The 19923-nt window shown below is 38.5% G+C and overlaps 1 protein-coding gene across 1 annotated transcript in view; it reads left to right on the top strand.

Moving 5' to 3' along the window:
- CCDC148 (coiled-coil domain containing 148) overlaps nt 1-19923 on the top strand; it is a 314087-nt gene that overhangs the window by 144913 nt on the left and 149251 nt on the right. The window contains exon 13 of the mRNA XM_064484812.1: nt 11909-12027. Coding sequence (XP_064340882.1) covers nt 11909-12027 — 119 coding nt within the window. The remainder of the gene's footprint in view (nt 1-11908; nt 12028-19923) is intronic.

Raw genomic sequence — 19923 nt, 5'->3', positions numbered from 1 at the left:
ATGGGAGAAAAGAAAAGAAATCAAGGATCATATAATTTAAAAATATCCATAATGTTCCTTATTTTGTTATTAAAATTTAAAAGTGAACATTAACATAGCTTATTAACTGATTACGACCTTCTAATGTGAGTCTAAACGTAGTCTGCACTCGGTGTGTGAGTCAGTAGGTGACAGAGCAGTAGGTTGGTAGTCTAAGAAGCTCACTCTTCTGGTTTCCACTGTCCTTTAAAAGTGAAAATTTCCACTAGAACTTCTTTTTTTAAAAGTGGCAAAACTGATGATGGAATCTTCCTACTCTTTGTCAGGATCCAGTTTTAAGAAAAAGTCAGATGGAGAAAATAAAAACACCCTGGATGATCAAGAGCCAGATGTATTTGTTTTTCTGTAAAAGATTTCCCAGCAGGCAGTTTTAAAAGAAAAGTCTTAAAAATTAACTCCAGGTGTCAATTTTTGGCTGTATTTTCTGGCGAGGTCTTGATTATTATTCATGGCGATTTGATTTAATTAACAGAACCCATACAATGCTTGCTATGTGCAAGGCACTGCTCTATGTTCATTTAATCTTCTTAATAACCCTAAGGGGTGGGTACTAATATGATCTTCATTTTATAAATGAAGTAACAGAGACACATAGAGAGAACATAATTTCCCCAAAGTCATATAGCCATTAAGAGGTGCAGTTCAGATTTGAACCTGGGAGGTCTAACTCCATCATCCATGATTTTAAACACTGTGCTGTACTGTCCATCACTGGGCTTGCTGTTTGCTGTTAATTTTGTGATTAATTGATTCTGAGAAACCTCCGTTTCGAACTATTTGCTTTAGGGTCTTTGTCAGGGCTTTGGTCCTGTCCTAGTTTACTCAGCGCTATTAAACAGATAGGTCACTGATCACTTAAAATCTCTTTAATAGTCTGCTTACTAGGAGTATTTCTTTTCTGTTCTACATGTGCACACAGTCTGTCTTCTTCTAAATCTTCTCTTAGGATTTCTCTCCTTGGGTTAATGAACCATTACGGCTTTACAAGAAACTAGACCAATATAGTTTGATTACTGTCGAAGTTTCAAGTACAGACATGCGTTATGAACAGATTAACACACACACACACACACACACACACACACACACACACACACACACACACACACACACACACACACACAATGGCTTCATTGCTTCCTTGGTGGTGTTCTTTTGCTAAGTTGACTGAAGAAAATATTCATGATTTTGATGTGATTTTTTTTTAACCTATTGACATCTTAAGTCACAGGAAGAGAATTTCCAGTCTCCCAATTCCCCATCTACCAACCTGTCAGAGTCTGTACCCCTTCCCCACCTTCCCTCCTTTTACGGTGCTCCTATCTAGGCCAGCCCCTTCATTTAAACATAGAATCTTATTTCCTCTCTCCTACTCAATCTCACTCCCACCACCGTTTCCCCCTTTTCTTCTAGACCTTTCCTATTAACCTACAAATATACCATTATGACTTATATTTTTAAAAATACTCTCCCTTGACCTCACACCACCCACCTTAAGAAAATCTCACCATTCTGTAGCCTATATACACTGTTTCCATGTCTTTCCACCCATTGTCTTGAGCCATTTTGTCCCTCAACTCTAGCAAAACTGTGCTTTTTTCAAGGTCATCAGTGATCTCCATGTTGCTAATTCCAGGGGTCAGATCTCAGTCCTCACTTTATTTGAACTATTAAGATGGAAGTGATTGCTGCCTCCTGTTTGGAAAACTTGTTATTTGGCTTCTAGGAAGACGTTCTCTTTGTTCTTTTATCTCACTGGTTTCTCCTCAGTAAGCTTGGACAGATCCTCCTCATCATTCTTCCTTCTAAGTTGTGAAGTGCCCTGGGGCCTCAGTGCTCTAAGTATGTGTACTTTCTAGGCCATCTCAACCGATCCAATATACTTTTATGCCATTTATATGCTGACTAAAATTACCAATTAATGTCTCTGGTCAGATTTCTCTCTTGAACTCCAAACTCACACATCCCAGTGCCTCAAATCTAATATACCCCAAATGTAATCTTGTTATCCCCTCCAGACCTCTTTCCTCCATATTCCTTTCCTCCACAAATGGAAATCTGTTCTTCCAGTGCTTGATCTAAAAAGCCTTGGTATTATCTTTGACACCTATTTTTCCCTCCTCACACCCTATATCCCCACCTTTACCTATTGTCATAAGTAGAAGGCTATACCTTTCAAATTAGAGCTATTATATTAACCTCTTATTCTCCTAATTAATTTCTCTGCCTCCTCCTTTTCCATGCCCACTCTCCCCTTCCAGTCTGTTTTCCACACAGTAGTCAGAGTGATGCTTTTAAAAGTCACATCAGATTATGTCATTCCCTGCATCACACTCAATATCTGTTGGATCTCATATCCTACCACTTTCCCCCTCACTCACCTTGCTCCAAACAACCCTAGCACATGTCCCCTTAGCCTTTCACACTGGCTGTTCCCTCTGCCTGGAAGGTTCCTCTCCCAGATGGCTGCATAACTCCCTTTCTCACTTCATTCAGGGTCCCACTCAGATGTCGTCTTATCAGAGAAAACATCCATCCTCAGTGACCAGACTTCAAATATCATCCTCCTTTCCTGTCACTGTCCATTTACTCTACTTAATTTTTTTCTTAGCATTTATCATTCCTCTGACATCTATTCATTTATTTATTGACTGTCTTCTCTTTCTCTTCTAGAATGTAAGCCCCACAAAAAGGGGGCATTTGTCCATTTTCTTCATTACCTGCAGTGCCTGATATAAGGCATTTGATAAATATTAGTTGAATGAATGAATTTAGTGAACAAGCAAAATACAACTGTACTTTGATTTTGAGATATAGAGGGAAATATGCCAAACAAGGAAGCCCTAACAAGGTGGGTGACCTTGGGTAAGATATGTAGGCTCTGGGGGATTTTGCCTCCTCAATTGTAAAATGAGGTGTTTGAATTAAATGATTGCTTAAGTCACCTCAGCTCTAGGAAGTCATGATTGAATGACTCTGAGGTTTGATTACTTTTCACTTTTCACTCTCCCTGACACTTCAGGCTTTGAAATACAACCTCCTCAGGATATATACTCCCTTCTTAATGAATAGTGAAAAGAGAGAAATTAAACAAGATTACAGACAAATTCATTTTAGCAATATCAACATATGACATGATCATTATGTAATATTTCAATGCCCCTACTGAAAATAGACCTTCCTCCTAAAGAAGACATCACAGTTATTTTTAAATCCACCTGGCATTTCAATTAAGAGGGAGATAACGAATGTGTTTACCCCAGAATACTTTCTTGGCTCATCATGTTCTAAGGACGTAAGACTGCATCACAGCAGAAAATAGCTATTGCCAATTCGAGTAGGCAGCTCTGCTATGGAAGAAAAAAAAACTCTCACATAAGTGACCAAAGCAAACATCACCTAAAAGATTCATGTTATTTATTTACACTATAGACATCACTTACTTCAGAACAGCTTCTAATAAAGGCACTAATGTTACTGAGCTAGATATCTACCCGTTGGGTCATATCTACTGTCCATCCTGCTCTGTGAACAGGGAGTTGTCCTGTATAAAGCTCCTTTGTCCTCTGGCTTCTGATTGGGTTCAGTCAAAGTGGAAGACTAGAGATGAGGATGACAGAGGACAGAGAGGTTGGGAGAGCTGTTCCCCAGGTCCCAGCCCTGCAGAGTTGTGTTGCCTGGCTGTGTCCTCCACCAAAGGTCCCAGCTCCTGACAGGTGGCCCTCCCCACACAGCCTTCTCTGGCTCTGGTCTCGGGGGGTGAAGCAGCCCAGCTACTGCCTGTTCCCTCGTGATTGTCGGCATTCCAACCTTCTTTGTCATTGTCCCCTTGTTACATTCTTCTGGATTTATCCTAATTCTGAGTGTGCCATCTGTTTCCTATTAGGAATCATTAAAATAGAAAATTAGTAAGAGAATAAGAGACAAAAAATTAAGAGGATGGGAATACAGTTATGTCAGCAAACTGGGACTAAAAAGGGGTGCTGTAATTGAACATGGTTAAAGTTAAAAGGAAGCATTTAGCTCTTATTTGCTAATAATAGACAATATCCAGCACATCAGGAGCTGGTGGGGGGAGGGAGGCAAACCACCCAGGGGAAAGGATTTTCCGTAGAAGTTTTACTGAGTCTAAATCAACCCTCATAGGATATTGCATTACTGCAAAATTAAGTCATAGTTCTCTGAAATTCTTCTATAGAAAGTGAATGTGATGCTTCATGCAAGGTGATAAAAAATGAAAATGTTATACACAAGGATATACAGTATTTTTGTTATCTGACTTGATATGGGAAAAGGATTGAAAAACTTCCAGAATGAATAATAATATTTGTGTCCCTTAGATATTTCTTCTAAATTTTGACTTTTTTTTGGCCAGACTTTTAAAATAAATACTTTTGTAATTATAAAGTATTTTATGTCCATTGTAGATAGTTTAGAAAGTACAAAACAAGCACACAAAATACAATAAAAATCACCCTAAACCACTAACAAAAGATTAATAACAATGGCCTTATATTCTTTTTTCTGTATACACAAGTATTTTAATTTAACTAGACTCATACTACATATATTATTTTTTCCGTCTATCAATATATCTTTTATATTTTCCTATCACATAATTTTTAGTGTTTGCATGGTATCTCATGTGAAATATTGCATTTAACTGATTTCTTATTTGGGGGTGTTATATTACTTTCCATTTTTTTACCTTTTTAAGGTTGTAATGAACATCCCTATACCTAAATCTTTGCATAGGTGCCTGCTTATTAATTCTTAAACTTTATTTCTTAATTTCTTAAGGCTTTTGCTAGTTATTTTCTTATTTATTCTTCAGAAAGAGTCTGACAATTTACCTTGTTGCCAGCGGTGGGTGTGCTTGTTTATCAGACTGGAGAGTTGTGGCAAAAATGTTCAAGTTTAGAACACTGATAAGCAGCTGAAATACAAATAGTCTAAATTGTGGACTGAAAGGAGATCCATTAAATTCAAATAACCAGGCAGGATGGTGGGAAAACTTGCTTTCTATTTTAAAAACCAAAGAGCTAGCTTTGGATTTTTTACCCACGTAGAGAGTTTTTCCATCTTTGCCTAAAGAATGACCTGCAAAGTAATTATTCTGGAGCCAAATTTTTATTCAGAAGCTTCAGCAAGTCCTGGATTAAAGTCCACAGATATCTCTATTCCATAATGTATAGAAGACATTACATTGGCTGAAAGATTTTGAGGATGGAAGTGACCAAGTGTCCATCTTTACACAAAAAACCTTTAATCTGGCTTCTGTGGACAGTTTATTTTAGGGAAGTACCATGTCACCGTGCTCTGTTGGGATTACATGTACCTCCATACTCCATGTGACTAAATGAGTGGGTCCACTGATTGCCTGTGGTCTGTCATTATTGTCGATTTGGATGCTTATTCATTGTGTTGGATTTATATGAGTTGATATAAGAAAAGTACTATGTGTAATGTTGCTTTTCCATATTGTTTTCCACTGGATTAGTTTAGCGAGTATGTATTTTGTACCTCTCATCTGCAAGGTGAAATATGCTAGACACAAATAAATGCTACAGCATAAGGCCTATTACTTGCCTTTCAGTTCAAACAAATGTGTGAAAATTTATCTGGCAAAATATAGATGATTGTCAAATTGATTGCATAGGAAGAAGAGTCATACCTCAATTGGTGATTTTATGTGCTACAGGCTCATCTAAATGAAACAAGTGGGGAAAATTTAAAGTGAAAAAAAACTTTTTAAATAAAGAGATCTTGTTATATTTTCATATGTAGCAATATTACTTTTTTGTGGGGGTGGATATTCCCGGCCAAAGTAGAAAAGATGTAAGATGCAAGGAATTCACTAAATAAATTAGAATCTAGAAAATGGAATAAAAATTGCTCTATCTAAGTGGTTTATGAGGAATCAAACTGGATATTTTGAACTCCATAGTTCATATAATTTGTTTATCTGGTTAAGAATTATGACTTCTTCCTGAATGAGTCATTAAAGCTTTAGGAAAAATGACTGAGGAGCAAGGTACAGAAGTCTGTTTGTTCAGAGATTCAACATCACATAGATTGCTTGAAATCAGAGACCAAACTATCTTCCTACTATAATATTTTAGCCCTAACTTTCTGGTTTCTATGTGTAAACAAGAAATTATTATTTCATGTTGGACTGAAGGAGTGAAAAAATATAATTTAATGGTTGTGTAATAGTAGTCCAAGTTTTAAAAAATTAATCTCTGTTGTACTTGAATATCATAAGCATCATGTTTACTAATGGAGCTTTTACTAGGAAACAAATTGTTTGCAAGATTACAAAAGTAAGGTGGGATATAAAAACGATCTTACACCCTCTGAAAAGATAGCATAGCATTACTTTGGCCCATAAATCTTATAGAGAATAGTTTTTTCAGTTTGTTTATACTTTTACTAGCTTAACTTTACAAAAATGAACAAAATGTGGGACTATGAATGAGGACTATTCAGTACATATGAGCAATAACAAGAGGAGATGGGGGACAATGAGGGCCCGTTTTATTTTTCAGAAAAGCAAGACTTTTCTAGAAACCTCATCTGGAAGTCAAGAGACAGGGTTTAAATTCAACTCTTATCACGTGTGCTTTGTTTCCCCTGTCATTAGAATGTTATAAGGATCCCTCAAAAAAAGGAGTCTAAAAGCAGTGTGTTTAAAATCTGTGTCTCAACAGATGTCCCAAAGGTCTAGTTAAATACCCTTAAACTTAACTTTAGTTTTAGGCTTGCCAAGCCAATATTTCATGACACACACTTCCTGCTCTTATTAATTGATGGAGAGTGAATGGAACTGTCCTTAGGGAAGTGTTTAGTTCAGACTTTACCATTCTGCAAATAAAACTGCTGGCCTGGTTCCCATCCACAACTTTGTTATTCTTGGACCAGAGACCAAAAGATACTTCCACTCACCCAATTTTGTGCTAGGAATACAAAATAGTGCCTTAGAAGGTACACTATGTCTGGAGGAGAGGGAGAAGGAGGAAGGCTGAGAAAGCAATGCTAAAATTGGGTCTTAAATGATGGACAGGAGGGCTTTAGCAGGCAACAAGGCAGGGCAGAGCATGCCAGACAGAAATGCCCAAATGTATCAGTAACAATCCAGTGGCAGACCTTCCTGCAGATGAACCAAGGAGTACAAGGCAGAACAAAGAAGAGAGGGTAATAAGCCTGAATTAAGGACCCCTGGTGTACCAAAGATGGAGTTAACATTTTTCCTAGAGGGTTCAGGGGAATATTCAAGGAGATGCCATTTGTTCTGGTCTTAATGGTAGAGTAAAATCAACAGGTGGAGGAGGAAAATGCAGTTAGGCTAATTGAGAAAACTGCAAAAGGCAGATAAACATGAAAGTGCACGACCACCTTCTCTATTTGACTTATGTTTTCACTCTACAGATCTCCTCCGGTCCTGTGGCATCAAAGACCATTTTAAGTGAATAGCTTCTTAATTTAGACCTCCAGCCCTGAATTCTTCATTGAGCCACCCATCTGTACCTCCAGATGTTTACTTGGAATCTCTACTTAAATGTCTTACAGTCATTTCAACTCTTTAATATTCAACACTGAACTCCTGTCTTTTCCAAACCAGTTATGCTTTGAATTTTCCATCTCAGTTGTTAGTCGCATCATCCCACCAGTCGCTCTAGTGAAAACCTAGGAATTACCCTTGACTTCTTTTTCCTTCAATCTCCATATCTAATCCTTGACTGAGCACTCTGACTCCGCTTGAAAGCACATCTCAGATCTGAATACTTTACTTAATTTCCTGAATCCAGGTGATCATTTTTACCTTATTCTATTTGGTCTCCCTGTTTCTCCTTTGCTCCTGTACCATCCATTATTCACTCAGTAGCCTGAGCTGTATTTTTAAAATGTAAGTCACATCATATCACTCCTTGCTTTAAACTCATCAGTACCTTTTCCTCGTTCTAGAACTAAATCCTTGCGTAATCATCTAGCCCCCATCTAGCTTGCCAAACACACCTCCAGGCCTAACTCACACCACCTGCTCCAGCTGCACTGGCCTGGCCCCAACTCTGAACACGTGCAAGGTCTTCCCCACTCAGTGCTATTGCACCTGAAGCTCACAGACCCCGCAGTCGTCTCCCTCATCTCTTCTCATGGTTGTCTCACTCGCATGTTTCAAAGTGTAATTCACATGTCATTTAAAAATATGCCATCTAATAGTTCTACCTCAATTTTTCTAAATCATCACCATACTTATTTCCTTCGTAGAATTTCACAGGTAATCTGTTCTTTTACTTCCTTGTTTATCATCTCTCTCCCTCTCTCTTTCTAGAAACCCCCAGCTCCATGAGGTAGAGACCTTATTTCTCATTAAGCACCATATCCAAGCACATAGCAGAATATCTGGCTTAAAGCAGATGCTTCATAAATATTTGTTGAACAAATGAATGCCAAAGTCAGTAGTGTCTTAAGACTATAGATAAGGGTGGATAGAATCAAATACACAGAGACATCACATAAAATAAGGGTTGGAAAGGATGACTTGATTTGATCATTTGGAAGTCACTGGTGAGAGTAGTGAATTGGAGTTGGGGCAGAGGTAGGGGTGCCATGGGTGAGGAGTAAAATAGGAAATTGGAGAACAGTAAGTTTTCTTGACTGAAAGGGAACACTGATGGGTGTGGTACTACAGTCTTGGGGGTCTAAAGAAAGTTCTTAAAAATTTTTCTTGATGACTGAGATTTGTGTAGATTTTCATGTGAGGAGAAGGAAGCAGCAAAGACCAAGAGGTTGAAAGGACAGGGGAAAGAAGGGTAGAAGATGGAGTAAGATTATGGAGATGGAATTGGGGAATAGGATCTGGAGCCCAGGTGAGGGATAAGTCTTGGACAGCATGAAGGACACCTCTTCCTCTGACAAGCAGGACATCAAGGAAGGTATCTTTTAGGGGCTCCATTTCCTCTGCTAAAATGAAGAGATAGAGACAAATGTGGAGCTTAACATAGTGAACAGGTTTAGGAATACCACCGTGAGCAATGGAGAGGCACCGACCAAGAATTCATAAAAGGAAAGCTGATTGTCAATAAAGATTCAGCTGAAACCATCAGTTTGGTACCAGCTTCTACAGTCGTATAATTCTTTCATCAATTACATGTTTATTAGATGTATTCTATGTTCTAGACACCTTAGTTGCTGTTGGAAGTGCCGAGATAAATAAATCAGTTTCTACAGTCTAGTGGGAGAGAGGAACTAGTATACTAATTAGCAAAGCCTTGTGGTGAAGGCTACACTAGATGAATAAAATTATGTGACCAGAACACAGAGGATGATGGGGAAGGGACCGTAGGTTCTGGTCATAAGCTCGATGGCTATAATTGAAGCTTTCAGAGCTGGAGCCGTTCTCCGTGATAGTAGAATCCTGGGGGTGGAGGTGGAGGTGGTTCATTGGAATGGAGGGAGTCATGGAACTGGGAGGTTAGCAGGTTGTGGGGCTTCAGACTGAAGTCACCTAGGAAGGTGGAAGTTGTTCTGGACAGGTCTTGTGTGGCTGTGACTCACATATTTGAATTCTTTTTTTTAAAATTGAAGTATAGTCAGTTTACAATGTTGTGTCAATTTCTGGTGTACAGCATAGTGTTTCAGTCATAACCATATATTCGTTTTCATATTCTTTTTCATTATAGGTTATTACAAGATATTGAATATAGTTCCCTGTGCTATACAGAAACTGTTGTTTATCTGTTTTATATATAGTAGTATCTTCAAATCTCAAACTCCCAGTTTATCCTTTCCCACCCCCTTACCCCCATATCTGAATTCTTGATGACTATTTGAGAGTGACCTGGAAGTCCACACATGCCAGTGATAAGGACAGGCAGAGGGTGATATAGGCTAGATGATGTAAACATCAAAGGAAGAAGGCATTATACATGAGAGGGATCGCATCATGGTCTTAAAGTAGCCATTAACAAGGAGGAAGATGTCCAAACCATTCCCCAGCCTCTTGGCACATGGGGCATCAGAAGAAAAGCATCCTTCACTAAGGAGAATTTCAGTCAAAACAATGGGGAGAGAGAGAGAGAGAGAGAGAGGGAGAGAGAGAGAGAGAGATTGATTTTTATGCTACAGCAATGGCCAAGGATATCAGAATCAAAATGGAAATAATTGGTCCTGAGATGCCAAAAAGCCTCAGGGATGACATACTTCTAGGGCCAGCACAGAACACTGCACCAAATGGTGTCAGTGATCTGATGATACCAGCAACCTGGGGTTGGTCTGTTTGTAATCAAGGGATTGTTGGCAAAAAGACCACTGACTTCCCTCCAAGGTCAAGGTCAGTGCTGGGAGTGAGCAACGTTACTGGTCTTTCGGAATCCAGAGAAAAATGCTCTTTCATCCAATACCTGTTCTTTCTCAAACTTTAGTTTTGAAGTAGCTTTATTTTCTCGGATTATGAAAGAAATGTATATTCATTGCAAAAAGCAAAGTAACACAGAGAAGTATAAAGAATAAAATAAAGATCACTTACTAACTAACCCAGAGGGAGATGATGCAATGACTGTTAACATTTCTGTACCTGGCACTAATAGAATGCCCTGGCATTTATCAGTCAGGACTCTGAACTATCAGTTAGTGTTTCCTCTTTTCCCTCTCTTACCATCTCTCTCACTTTCCATCTTTGGGCTGCTACCTTTCTGGTTCCATCTCTATTCTCTCTAAATGTAGGTCTCAGTCGTCTCTGGAGTGGAATCACACCCGTGGATCATCCAGTTATTTACTCAGCGTTGAATGGATGTCACTACTGTGGCTGTTGGTGTGGCAGGCCCCACGGCAGGGTTGCTGTGGCTGTGGCCCTGGTGCTTGGGATGCCTCTCTTGGTTCCCCCAGTGGGCAGAGACCATATTGCTGGGCAAGTTTGGAAACCACTTAGCTTTTCTTATTCATTTCTCAAAAGGGAAAATGCCACCTTGGGGTGAGGCTAACCCATCCTCTGCTGCAGCCCCTCTGCTGGTGGTCACTCACCACCATTCACCACTGAGGTACTGTTTTTTACCAGCAAGATCTAGTTCTTGACCCAGACACAACATGGCGGATCACAGTAGTTGAATGGTCCTCTGTCAATTATACATGAATTTCAGCTGCCTCATCATGAAGTGAACCCTGAATAATGGTTTCAGCCCCCTGAAAATAGCTTATGTGTGCTTCAGATTTTCTCATTCTGTCTCCATTCCAAGAGAAGGGAAGGAAAACATGCCTAGTGAGAATAATGCTTTCACCTTTTCAAGCTTGATAAATTTGTCCTTCATTTTACCACATAAGTCAGAACTACTATTTATCACAACTCTGCTAATTTTTTCTTTTCCTCCTTCCTCCCACCTATCTCCTGCCACTTCCCCAGATGCATAAAGATTTCAACATCCTGCTGTCCATTAGCATGAATAAACCCATGCTTTTAAAGTAAAAATAGGTTTAATGCTATATTTGTTAAAGACTACATTACCATAAGAGGATAAAAATATTTTTGAGTAACAGGTAGATCATATACTTTAGAGACAATCACATGCTTTTATTGTGGTTCCCTGAAAGTCGATTATTTTAGCCATAGATGAAAACCTTAGGTCTCAGCACAAGTTATATTTCCACTTCAGAAACTGTTAAACCATGCAGTTTCTCAGGACATGTACTTTCGTGTTTTGCTTTATTTTTTCTCTTGCCGATATATTGTAAGCGGATCTAAGAGACAAAAAAGATGGAAGTGCCATTCAAATTGAATCTTTGCTATATGAACCAATGGATAATGTCATAACTTGGTTCCTTGCTTTTGCATATCTATTGTTAATTTAAATTTTATGTAACATTTATACAATAGATAAGAAAATACTGGGCTGAGAAAGAACAGAAATGGCAAGAAATGGAAATGAGAGATCTTCGGCGTCTGGAAGAACTGAAGAAATTAATGGCAGAACAGTCAGTAAAAGACAGAGAAAGGTAAAAGAAAAAATTGAAATTGTGTGGTAATGAAGGTCTTCTGTAATGTGTTAGGTGAATGGAGTTTTCTGTAATGTATTAGGACAAACAATATCTATACTTAATATGTCCTTATAATATTTATATTCACTAATGGATAAACTGATATTTGTAGTGTATTTCAGACTCTCATATTCATACAGGAATCTCTGGTTTTCCATTTTGTTCCTTAGACAGCTTCCTAGTTAGAACCCTCACAGAGGATTTCATAGTATTTGATTGCTCACTGTGTGCATGAAATAATATTGGCTGCTGCTGTGACTCAGTATTTTGACCCAGAAGGAGGAAACCATTATTCAGATAAGATGGGAGACCCATTTATTATGACTGAGGCTGAGGAAGACAATACCCAATAATACTGTGCGATATGGTATTCATTCTAGTATACTTCAGATCGACTCAATATTGGAAAAACCCTGAGTTCCCTAGCACAATGTAATTTTAATGGTGGAAAGGGCATCTGAGATCAGCTTACCAGGTTTCTCCATTTTATGAATGCATGCACCAAAAAATTAAAGTTATTTTTCCCAAGGTTATTGTACCAATTAGGGTTAGTGAGGAGACAGAGACAACATAGTAATTTGAATAGGGAAAGTTTAAGATAAAGAATATTAATTCTAACCAAAAAATTATGTCATATAAAGGGGTAGAGAGAACTTTAAAGAACAGGGCTGGCTGAAGGAGGATTCTCGTGGAAGACACAAATTTGGAAGTGGGGTCCCCTTCTCCATGGTTGGGATTCAGATCTCCCTGTAGAAGGTGTGGTTGTGGCCTGCTCCAAGGTGGGGAAGTTCCTGGATGGGCTCAGCCAGGACTTGTGTGCACTCACTGGACAAGCAGGAAACGCCCTACGTGGGTGCAGGAGGCCAAAGCTACAAGTCAGCCATTGCGATGCTCATGCTTGCAAGACTCAGTGGAAATCTGACCATGGGATTACCTCTGGAATTTGATGGGAAGCTAACCATGTGGTGCCAGTGAACTCCATGGGCACAAGCACCACTGGGTGTCCTCCACACATGCTACTGGTGGCCATGAAGCAGGAGTAAGAAGGAGTAAACACTGGAACTAGGAAGGAAAGCCCCTTATGTCTTCAGCATCTCTCCAGCACCCTTTTCTGACATGGCTAATCACTGTGCCGGCTGCAAAGCAGAAATAGTTACAGGGTCCATCTCTATTTTCAAAGAGCAGACAGTGAAGGATGGATTTGGAGCTTAGAGTCAATAAATTGGTAACTGGCATAGTTATCTAGTTTAGCTAGCTCCTGAGTAGATTTTCCACAGAAGATAAATTAAAAATAGATCTTTTATTTCATAACATAAATCACAATAAGTTTTCTTTACAGTTAGCCAATGTAAAAAAATTGCCTGGAATTCTTTGTACTTTCTGCTCAGTTTCGCTGTGAACCTAAAACTTCTCTGAAAAATGAAGTCTTCTAAACTAATCAAAATCTCATTTTTGACTTTTACATAACTTAGGGTGACATAACCATTTTATACAGCAAGATTCACTTATATCTAGGAAGCTTCTTTTGTGACCCATGGGAGTTATTTCAAACTCCAGTCACCAAGCCTGCAGAGTGAATCTGGGGTCCACACAGATGCCAAGCAATTCCCAAGGATTTTCTGGATGAAATTCACATGATTTTCCAGGTATCTCAGGACTTAAAATTGAGTTTAATCTGCTATGAAGAAAAAATATAGCAAAGGTATGGCTCAAGGCTAAAAGGTGAAACAACCAATGAGAAACCAGTTAAACAAGCACAGACCAAGATATAAGAGGATACCAGAAGGCAGGCCAGGCCACAGGTCAGGGACAGAAACCCATGTGCAGCTAAAAACTAAAGGCAAGGCACAGGTTGGGGTCAAAAGGCTAGTTGGACAGTCTGAAACTATGCTGGGGAAACAAAAGAGAGCCTCAGGAATTAAAGGGGGTGGAAAAAAGGAACAGATGTGAAGTCTAAGCATGTAGGAGACATGCTTCTAATAAAATCTCCCCTCATAGTCAGGGAGTTTCTTTGATTACAGAGCCATTTCAGCCTTTTGCTTCTTGTCCCAGTAGTTAGCAAGATTAGCTGACTCAGAACTCCAGATGAAAAGAGGAAAAGGAAAATCAGATTGGCCTGCATTACATAACAGGGAGAAAAGGCATATTATAACACAGTGAAAAGTGTACTAAGGACTAGGAACCAGGAGACCAGGGCTTCAGCATGAAATCTTCTTTCAGTAAGTGTATGTCATTGATTTACCTCTCCGAGGCTCTGTTTTGTCCTTTGTGAAACTGAACTGGATAACTTCTGCGGGCTAAGTGAACTATCAACTTTTAAGGGTCTATGATCTGCATATTTGACTCATGTGAAAGGTTGTAGATTCAGATAATTATGAATCCATCCAATCCTTGCATGCCAGTGGGACATCAGTGAGGAAGGCCATTAAAATATCCAGATAATATATCAGAAAATAATTCTTAGAAGATTTTGGATGATATTATAGATAAAAGCAAAGTCCTCATTTTGTGATTTAGAGAGACGGAATTCAACATGTAACAAATGCTGGTAGCTTTTGCTTCTGACAAGAACCAGAAGTGATGTTCTTTTGTAACCATCCTGACACAAAAATGTGGTTGATTGGTTAAAAGCTTTTTCTCTACTACTGAAATACAATTCACAAATCTCATGTTTATTTTAACTGTAGGTGCATTTTTCTCATATCAGAATAAGAAGGCTTGAAGCAATTTCCAACTCTGTTAAAAACACACATCCACATAGCCTTGGAGGTTTGAAAACTTCTGTTGTTTATTTCCTTTTTCTATTTTTTAATTCTAAGATTAAGTTTCTTGAAAACCATACTCATAAATTAGCACATATATTAAGTTGAGCAATAAGAAAATTCCATTTTCCTGGGTCAAAAATGGTTAAGTATTGGCAATTTCATACAGTTCAACTTAAAAAAGAGATACAGCAATTCATTTCATGTATTAATTATATTTCCCCTCTCAATCTATTACAAGCTGTATTTTGTCCTCATCACTTTTTTTTAATTGAAGTACAGTCAGTTACAGTGTGTCAACCTCTGGTGTACAGCACAATGTCCTAGTCATGCATATACATAACATATATTTGTTTTCATATTCTTTTTCATTATAGATTACAACAAGATATTGAATATAGTTCCTTGTGCTATATAGAAATTTATTTTTTATCTATTTTATATATGGTAGTTAGTATTTGCAAATCTTGAACTCCCAATTTATTCTCACCCCATTTCCCGCTAGTAACCATAAGTTTCTTTGCTATGTCTATGAGTCTGTTTCTGTTTTGTAGGTAAGTTCATTTGTGTCTTCTTTCTTCTTCTTCTTCTTCTTTTTTTTTTTTAAGATTTCACATATGAGTGATATCATATGGTATTTTTCTTTCTCTTTCTGGCTTACTTCACTTAGAATGACAATCTCCAGATCCATCCATGTTACTGAAAATGGCATTATTTTATTCTTTTTTATGGCTGAGTAGTATTCCATTGTAAAATATATCACAACTTCTTTATCCAGTCATCTGTTGATGGATTTTTAGGCTGCTTCCATATCTTGGCTATTGTAGATAGTGTTGCTGTGAACATTTGGGTGCATGTATCTTTTTGAATTTGAGCCCCCTCTGGATATATGCCCAGGAGTGGGATTGCTGGATCATATGGTAAGTCTATTTTTAGTTTTTTGAGGAATCTTTGTACTGTTTCCCATAATTTATTGAGTATCTTTTATGTTAGATACATACAGGGAGGAGTGGAAAGTAAGGACTTGTAATGGTCATAGCTCATTTTTTTTTTTTTTGGTCTTTTTAAATGTCATTGCTTTCTATTACCACTGAAAGTTGCAGAGTAAACAAACAGAAATTAGATCACCCTTCCATGCATGGGGGCCTTTTTCCCACCGTGTCGTTAGGACATTTTGCAAATCCTTATTCAAATGTTCAGTGCCTAACTTTTCTGAAGTTCAGTTGTCTTGCAGCTAACACATACTCCCCTTCTGTATTTGCCAATTATTGTTTCTACAAGGATGGATATAATTGTGGGCTTTCACTTATAGTCATTGCTATTTCTTCTAATTTAACAAATAGCCTGCCTTTTCCATTTACCTCCTTTGTAATAATTTTAATGTATTAAAATGTTTTAAACTATATCCTCTAGGAAGTGACTTTACAGATTTCTAAAAGCAGATGAACGTGGCTAAGCCATTCTTCTGCATATAATTTTATAACTAGAAAACTGAAGCTGGGCACAGCCAACAAGTGGAAGGTATGGGCTCTGAGCACTTCCTTTGCCAATGCTAATGGAACACTAGAGCAGGATTTCCATTCTTGGCTGCCATAGAATCACCTGGGAAGCATTCGAAAGTCCTTATGTCCAGATCAAGCCCTAGACCAATATATCAGAATCTCTGGCAATGAGATTTCTGCCCCAGCAGTTTTTGAAAATCCTCAGGGATTCAGAAGTGCAGCAGCATTTGAGAACCAGTGTCCTAGAGTTCCTTCCATACTTTCTCAAGTATGGGCCTTGAGTCATCTGTTGGGTTCTTGAGAAGATTCCACTTTTTGTTGATGTGCTCCTGATTTCTCTTTTCCCAGCGCTACACCCTCACTGAAATAGTTCAGGGAAGTCATGTAGGTGAAACTATATTCACGGAGTAGTTGATTGATTCTAGGCATCCTCTGCAAGCAAAAATCTTGCATGTTTCTCTCCAAGCAGGAGAGTGTGTGTGTGTGTGTGTGTGTGTGTGTGTGTGTGTGTGTTTGCTCACAAACATGTTTAACAGCAACAAACCCTAGTTTTTAGTTATTGTTTCCAAAAGAAGAGAGTTTTCCTATGTCATAAAACAAATACCTGAAGTTTAAGATGGCGGTGACTGTTTGGAAGGAAGAAACTAGAGCCAGCTGCCTTCCTAACACTAGATTGGCTTTCTTAATCTAGTGTGTGTTTTGGGGTCTTGCCAACAGTGGGGAATTGACAGTTATTGCATTTTCAGAGTCTTAAAACCAGCTGTTTCTCTCTATTTTCCATGTCTTGTCTTAATAATATGCAAAACTCAGCATGTTGTATTAGAAGACATTAAGGGCATTTAAAGTGGGTCTAGAGTCTAATCTGAGATTCCTAAAGAATATGTTTAGTAAAGTGACTTCAACAGAAATTTTACAAACATTTGTTGTTTTTGCTTCTCAACACAAGATTCCCCTAAATTAATGTAATGCTCTTGTTCATTAAATCTCTGTCAACCCAATCCCCATTCCAAGTGGTTGTGCCAAATGATGTCAACCAATGAGCACCGTGAGACAGCAAGCAAATATAGTTCTTAGTAAGACTGTCTATTTTGTGTTTTAAATGATGCTATAAGTTTCACAAATTAGAGTTAATTTAAAAGACTGAAAGAGACCCCATTGATAGCCAACATGCTATCTTCCAACCTATAGAGGTAATTTTGTCTAAAGAAAAATAGTAACATGTAGAACCTGTTCATCGGTTTAGCATAACTGACTATGACATGTGTGTCTGTATTTTCATATACTGGGGCATTGATGCACAGATTATTTGCACATAATTGTAGCAGTCCTTGAATGGATCTTAGCTGAGCAAGCATGATTGAGAGAGACTAAGAAATTTATGGATAAAGCAATGTAGAGTCATTTTAATGTGAAAATGAACAAGGAAACCTGTGCCAGTGGGCAGACGGAGCACCAGCTAGACAGGGATGGCACAGCTGGGGTCATTCTAGAGGTCTTGGATAGTGATTCATCTCCCGAGTTACACGAGTCCAGCTTCAGATCTGTGGCCCTTTCCAGACCACAGGCAACTGGAGAGTGCCTTTTGTATAGTATTTGGGGCTGCTTTTACTTAAATGTTTACAACTTTGGTTTTAAAAATCTTTGCTCATTAAAAAGCTACTGGATTTCTACTAGATGCCAAGTTGGTCTGTCTGTTGCATATAGTTGTTTAGGACATAAAATGAAATGTCAGCAGGTATGTTTGGTAGAGAACAGACAATATTCTGAAACCCTTTATGATGCATTTTTATGCAAAATGAGCATGACTGCACCCTTCAGTGCCCACTGTGATTTTTTTTCTTTCATATGTATGTGTCAGTGAAATGCTCGCAGATGCTGTAACTCCAAACAGAACAGCTAGGTGCTACGGTATTTTCAAGATTAAGTTATCTCATACTCTCTTCCCCAGGAATACAGACTTTTATCTCAGTCCACAGATATTTGAAAGCTTCTCTTCGGGCATTGAGTTGTTTTGAAACTGCATTACCTTTCTCCCATTCAACATTTACACTAATACAGAGAGGTAGATGGTTTACTGTCCCTCTTCTGCAGCACAGGGACCCTGTGTCCTCCAGTGCCCCACATAGTATTTGGGAATGAAGTGGAGCACCACTCTGTCTGGTATTGATGTCTTTTTCACCAACCCCTTTGCTAGGGAGCTTTATTCAGTACTTTCAGGTAATGAAATATCTTTTAGGCATAAACTTTAAAGAAGATTTTATAAAGCTGCAGGGCTGGGTAGATAGAAATTTAGCAGCTATGGATGGAAGTGATAGAAATATAAAGCCACAGATTGAAAGAAATGTAGTGGCAGCTTTCACAAAATGCTGCCATCATGGTGGATACAATATAGCTTCAAGCACTTGGTGTTTACCCTTTGGAACTACGCCTACAAAAAAATATATGTGTACACACACACAGAGCTATCAGGTGATATTAAACTAATTGTTTTGTTAGTGAAAGGAGCATGTTTACAATCTGGGTTTTCTTACTTTATATATTTTAATATGAGTTTTATAGAGTCATAATTTTAGAGCTGGGAGGAATCTTGGAAAGCATCTAGCCTAGCCCCCCGGTATTAACTAGAGTTCTAGTTTGCAAACAACAGAGATCATTTCTTGTCAAATTCTGTGGTAAAAAGAGTTTATTGAAAGATATTTGGGTAGCCTACAGCTCATTGTCATCAGATGTCTTAAAGTCAAAAATCCAATTGATACCAACTCTCATCTATAAAATGAAGATTTAAAAAATAATACCTGGTTGTTGAGAGGAATAAAGGAGTTAAAACATAGAAGCACTTAACTTCAGTGCCTATTACATTGCACCTGCTTAACAGATCATAGTTATCCTAATAATGACGAGGGTCCAATTGCAAGCCAAGAGCTGTTTCTTTAGAGAAAAAGCATAACTTGCAAGAAAGCATGTGTGCGCTGCCAAATCCTGAGGGTCTCTACTAGAGGAAAACTTATAAATGTTTCTGGCAGGCTGTTAAGAACATCCTGGCCATCCATAATACACCAGTGCACCAGTGAATCCCCAGTGTCATAGGGCCAAGTAGCATTGCTGTCTTCACTGTGGCTTAGACTAGCTGGATAGTTTCTTTTGTTCTGGCCCCTGTTCAAAACTGCGAGCTTTTCAAGTCACCCACTAACCTGACTGGAGAAGCATTCCCAAAGGCCGATTTTGCTGCCTTCAAAATCCAAAGAGTATCGCCTGGCATTGTGATTTTTTTCCATTGGAAGTGTACCATGTGTCTTTCACTTTGAACATGGAGTAAGAGGATCTGTGTTGAAATCCCTACCTTACCACTTCCTGTGTCTGTGACCTTAGGCAGGTTACTTACCTCTCAGAACACTCCCACGTGGCTGTTAGCATAATGAATGGAAATAACATCTAAAAAGCCTCATATTAAAATACACACTCGGTATTGCAGTTCCTCGCCATATCCTCCTCCTTATCAGTAATGTTTAGCCAGCTGTCTCCTGGCTTTGCACACGGATGTTTCTCTGGCACTTCTAATTCCCCATGCCCCAGATGGAGCTATTCATCAC

Source organism: Camelus dromedarius, chromosome 4, assembly GCF_036321535.1.
Source record: "Camelus dromedarius isolate mCamDro1 chromosome 4, mCamDro1.pat, whole genome shotgun sequence".
Lineage (NCBI taxonomy): Eukaryota > Metazoa > Chordata > Mammalia > Artiodactyla > Camelidae > Camelus > Camelus dromedarius.
The sequence above is the reverse complement of the archived record's forward strand: the minus strand, read 5'-3'. Positions and strand labels throughout refer to the sequence as shown.